We start from the raw sequence: 3,321 nt of genomic DNA on the forward strand, positions 1-3,321 counted from the left end.
CCAATGTAAATTCTTGCTTCCATTGTCATAGACTAACTGCCCGTATATGGATGGGTTTATTTCTGGGCTCTCTATTCTGTTCCATTGATCTATGTGTCTGTTTTTATGCCAGTGCCATACTGTTTTGATTACTGTAGCCTTGTAGTATGATTTGATGTCAGGTAGCATGATACGTCCCACTTTGTTCTTATTTTACTTTTCAAATTCTTAATATTATTTAAAAAATACCTTGAAAGAAGTTTTTATTTGATGTATCAAAAAGAGAGTTCCAAGACATAATAAACACAAGTGGGGGGGGGGAAGCTTCAGAATAATATGTATGAGTCCATTTAAGTAAAACAAAACCAAACCAAAAAAGGCCAAAGCACTTCATCCATGGGCATGCAAAAGGACCTGGAGGAATAAATGCCCAACTGTCAGAAGGGTTCCCTCTGGGGAGGCAAATGGGATTGGGGATGGAGAGAAGGTAATCTGAGAGTTCATTTTCACTTGCTTTTGACTGGTGATTAATATGCATAGTAAGAATTTCAAATGGCAAAAGAGACGCATGATGAAGACACGCCATGTTCCCCTCAGTCAGCCCCTGGTTCCCCTCTTCAAAGGTGGCCTCTTATTACTAGTCTCTTGTGTTACCTTTCAGCATTATTCCAATATAAAGAAGAACATGTTTATATACAAAACTTACTTTTAAAATTATAAATGTTACCACACTAGTCATGCTGCTCTAACCCTTGCTTTTCCCCTTAAAACAGCTCCTGCCTTAGAAACAACAGAAATTATTTTTCACACAGAGTTACCTCCAGTCTGCCTTGCTGGATTTTATACACCACTTGGGGATTCTCCTGTAGTATGTTGTCATAGAGCTCACGAAAGTGGGCTATGTTGGGCTTTACAATATTCAACACTTTTGTCTTATCCTCTCCAACCACCATCCGAAAGTCACCTGGTTAAAACAAACGGAAACACAAATTTTCTATTGATAATTCACAATCTGAACTATGAGCTACAGCCCCACATTGACCCTGCACTAGTTCAAGATGGCAGCATCCCTCGTTCAAAACATTTTCTTCCTCAAAACGGTGAACACATTACCCAAGGAATGCAGGCACTTCTCTGGGGAGAAAGAGAGCCTTCCAAATCATAAAATCCCTTTATGCCTTTAAAATACAGTTACCTAAGTGCAAAGGGTAATCATCACCGAGGAGCTAATTTGTTTTCATTTTTCCAATGCCAAATCTTCTGTGCTTACAGATTTTCATTTTGTGAACGAAACTCTACCTGTGACCAAGCGAGGAGATGGGGGTTGTGTGTGTCACCTTGGCCGTGTCCTTGCTACAAGCTACTCAGCTTAGACCTGTCTGCCGTGTTTGCATGAGGGCTTCTGAGGCGAGTTATGAATATCAACAACCTTATTATATCTGATAAGGGCAAGAGCAGTGAGTGTTAAAAGTCCTAATATCTTGTTTCCATTTAAGATGAACTTGAAAGCAGATAATAATTTTCAAAATTTTAAGTGGTGAGAAATGGGGATGAGCTGAGGTGCAAAATAAATAATTCTGAAGGACAAAGAGCAACTTGGGAAACAAATTTAATGCGCTCTGCCCTGCCTATGCCATTGACAATTATCTAGCTGCAAGATATGGGGGAAACAAGGGATAAAATGGGAAAACTTGAGTAAATGCCTATTGGGCTAATGTTAATTCAGAAGAGGCTGGGGACACGTGAGGACCTCAGGTGAAGCTTGGGACAGGCAATGTGGCTGACTCCTTTTTTGGACAGAAAATCATCTAGGGGAGCAGTGAGGTGGCAAGTGCAGGCAAGACAACCTGGCCGATGAGGAATCCCCTGGGATGAGGTGACAATATAATTTATCATTCAAACTACGTAGGTCACTTTTGAGAGTGAAGGGGGCACTATAAATAATTACACCAGGACAAGTACAAGCTAGGGAAACCAGGGCACACGGTTACTCTTGCTGATTTCTTTTCTCATGAGGGGAGGGGGAGCAAACTGATAGTTCATTTTAGTAAAAATAAAAAGATACCCAATAGCATGTACTTCAATAAGGAATAAAATAGGCTGGGTTTTTAGCTTCTACGGACCAACTTTTGCTATAATTTGGTGGAAAGTAGCTGGGGATTGAAAGCTCCAGGAAAAGATACTTACAAATAGCCTCTAGAACCTCACCTTTGTGACATGAGGTCTGAGTGTTCAGGGCAATGAGCGGAAGTGAGTTCGGGTCATAGCAAGCTGCCCAAATATGAATGAATTTATTTTTCACCATTATTTTAAAGGGAAAGAGAGTTACACCCTGGGATGTCTGCTAGTGAGGGTGTAGAGAAATGGGTCTTTTTACATAATGCTGTTGACATCATAAACTGCTAAAATCTTTCTGAAAAACCAGTGAATGAAGAAACCCCATCTCTGGTGAGTGAACCTAAAGAAATAAACCCAAACAGAGGTTAAGAGGTAATGTTTTTACTGAGCATCTGGTAGGTGCCAGGCACTGTTTCAAGTGCTTTGCTGTGTTACCTCATCTAACCCATACAGCTATCCTCTCAGGTAGATACTATTTTAACCCCATTTAGGATCAGGGCAACAAAGACACAGAGATGAAGTAACCTGCACACGAACAACTCTTCCCATAAGTACTATTTATACACTGAACTGGAAGCAACCCAAATGTTTCACGATAGGGGGACAGATAAACTCTGAAAGTACACCCACACCCTACCACAGAACAGAACGCGACCATTCAAAATTACAGTAATCACGCACAGCAAGACAGAAAATGAGCATATAACAATGTGCAGTAGGAAACTGGGATACAAAGGTACAAGAAAACAACTTTATAAAAAAACAGGAAAAACAAGACAAAGAGACTATATAAAAATGGTTGTTTTTGCTCTAATAAAACAACCCTGTGTGTGCGCGCGCGCATGCACGTGAGCACTTTACATTTGCTATCTTGTTTAGTCCTCGCAAAGCCTCATAAAGAAAGTGCTAATTATTCCCAATTTTACATATGAGGAGATTGAGGTGCAAAGGTAACCAGCAGCCTCTCAGTATTAGGGTAGTGACTAATTTTACTCTACTTTGTAATTTTCCTTCATTTCCCTCACTTTTGTAATGTTGGCATATCACTTCTAGCATTTTAAAATAAAGTCACAGGGGCCGGCAGAGTGGCGCGATGGTTAAGAACTGGCTTGGGACACCAGAGGGCCCCGGTTCGGATTCCACATATGAGGGCCAGTGACACTGCCCTCCACAGCTAAGATGCTGAACAACAGCTCAACCTGGAGCTGGGCTGCTGTGAGTCAC

The 3,321-nt window shown here is 41.0% G+C and overlaps 1 protein-coding gene across 4 annotated transcripts in view; it reads right to left on the reverse strand.

Annotated features, from left to right (window-relative positions):
- TAMM41 (TAM41 mitochondrial translocator assembly and maintenance homolog) overlaps nt 1-3,321 on the reverse strand; it is a 91,365-nt gene that overhangs the window by 55,971 nt on the left and 32,073 nt on the right. For all 4 annotated transcript variants that reach the window (XM_019646067.1, XM_019646068.1, XM_019646069.1 and 1 more), the window contains one exon: nt 798-943. In XM_019646067.1, the coding sequence (XP_019501612.1) occupies nt 798-943 (146 nt within the window). The remainder of the gene's footprint in view (nt 1-797; nt 944-3,321) is intronic.

This window comes from Hipposideros armiger, unplaced genomic scaffold (genome assembly GCF_001890085.2).
Source record: "Hipposideros armiger isolate ML-2016 unplaced genomic scaffold, ASM189008v1 scaffold_96, whole genome shotgun sequence".
NCBI lineage: Eukaryota > Metazoa > Chordata > Mammalia > Chiroptera > Hipposideridae > Hipposideros > Hipposideros armiger.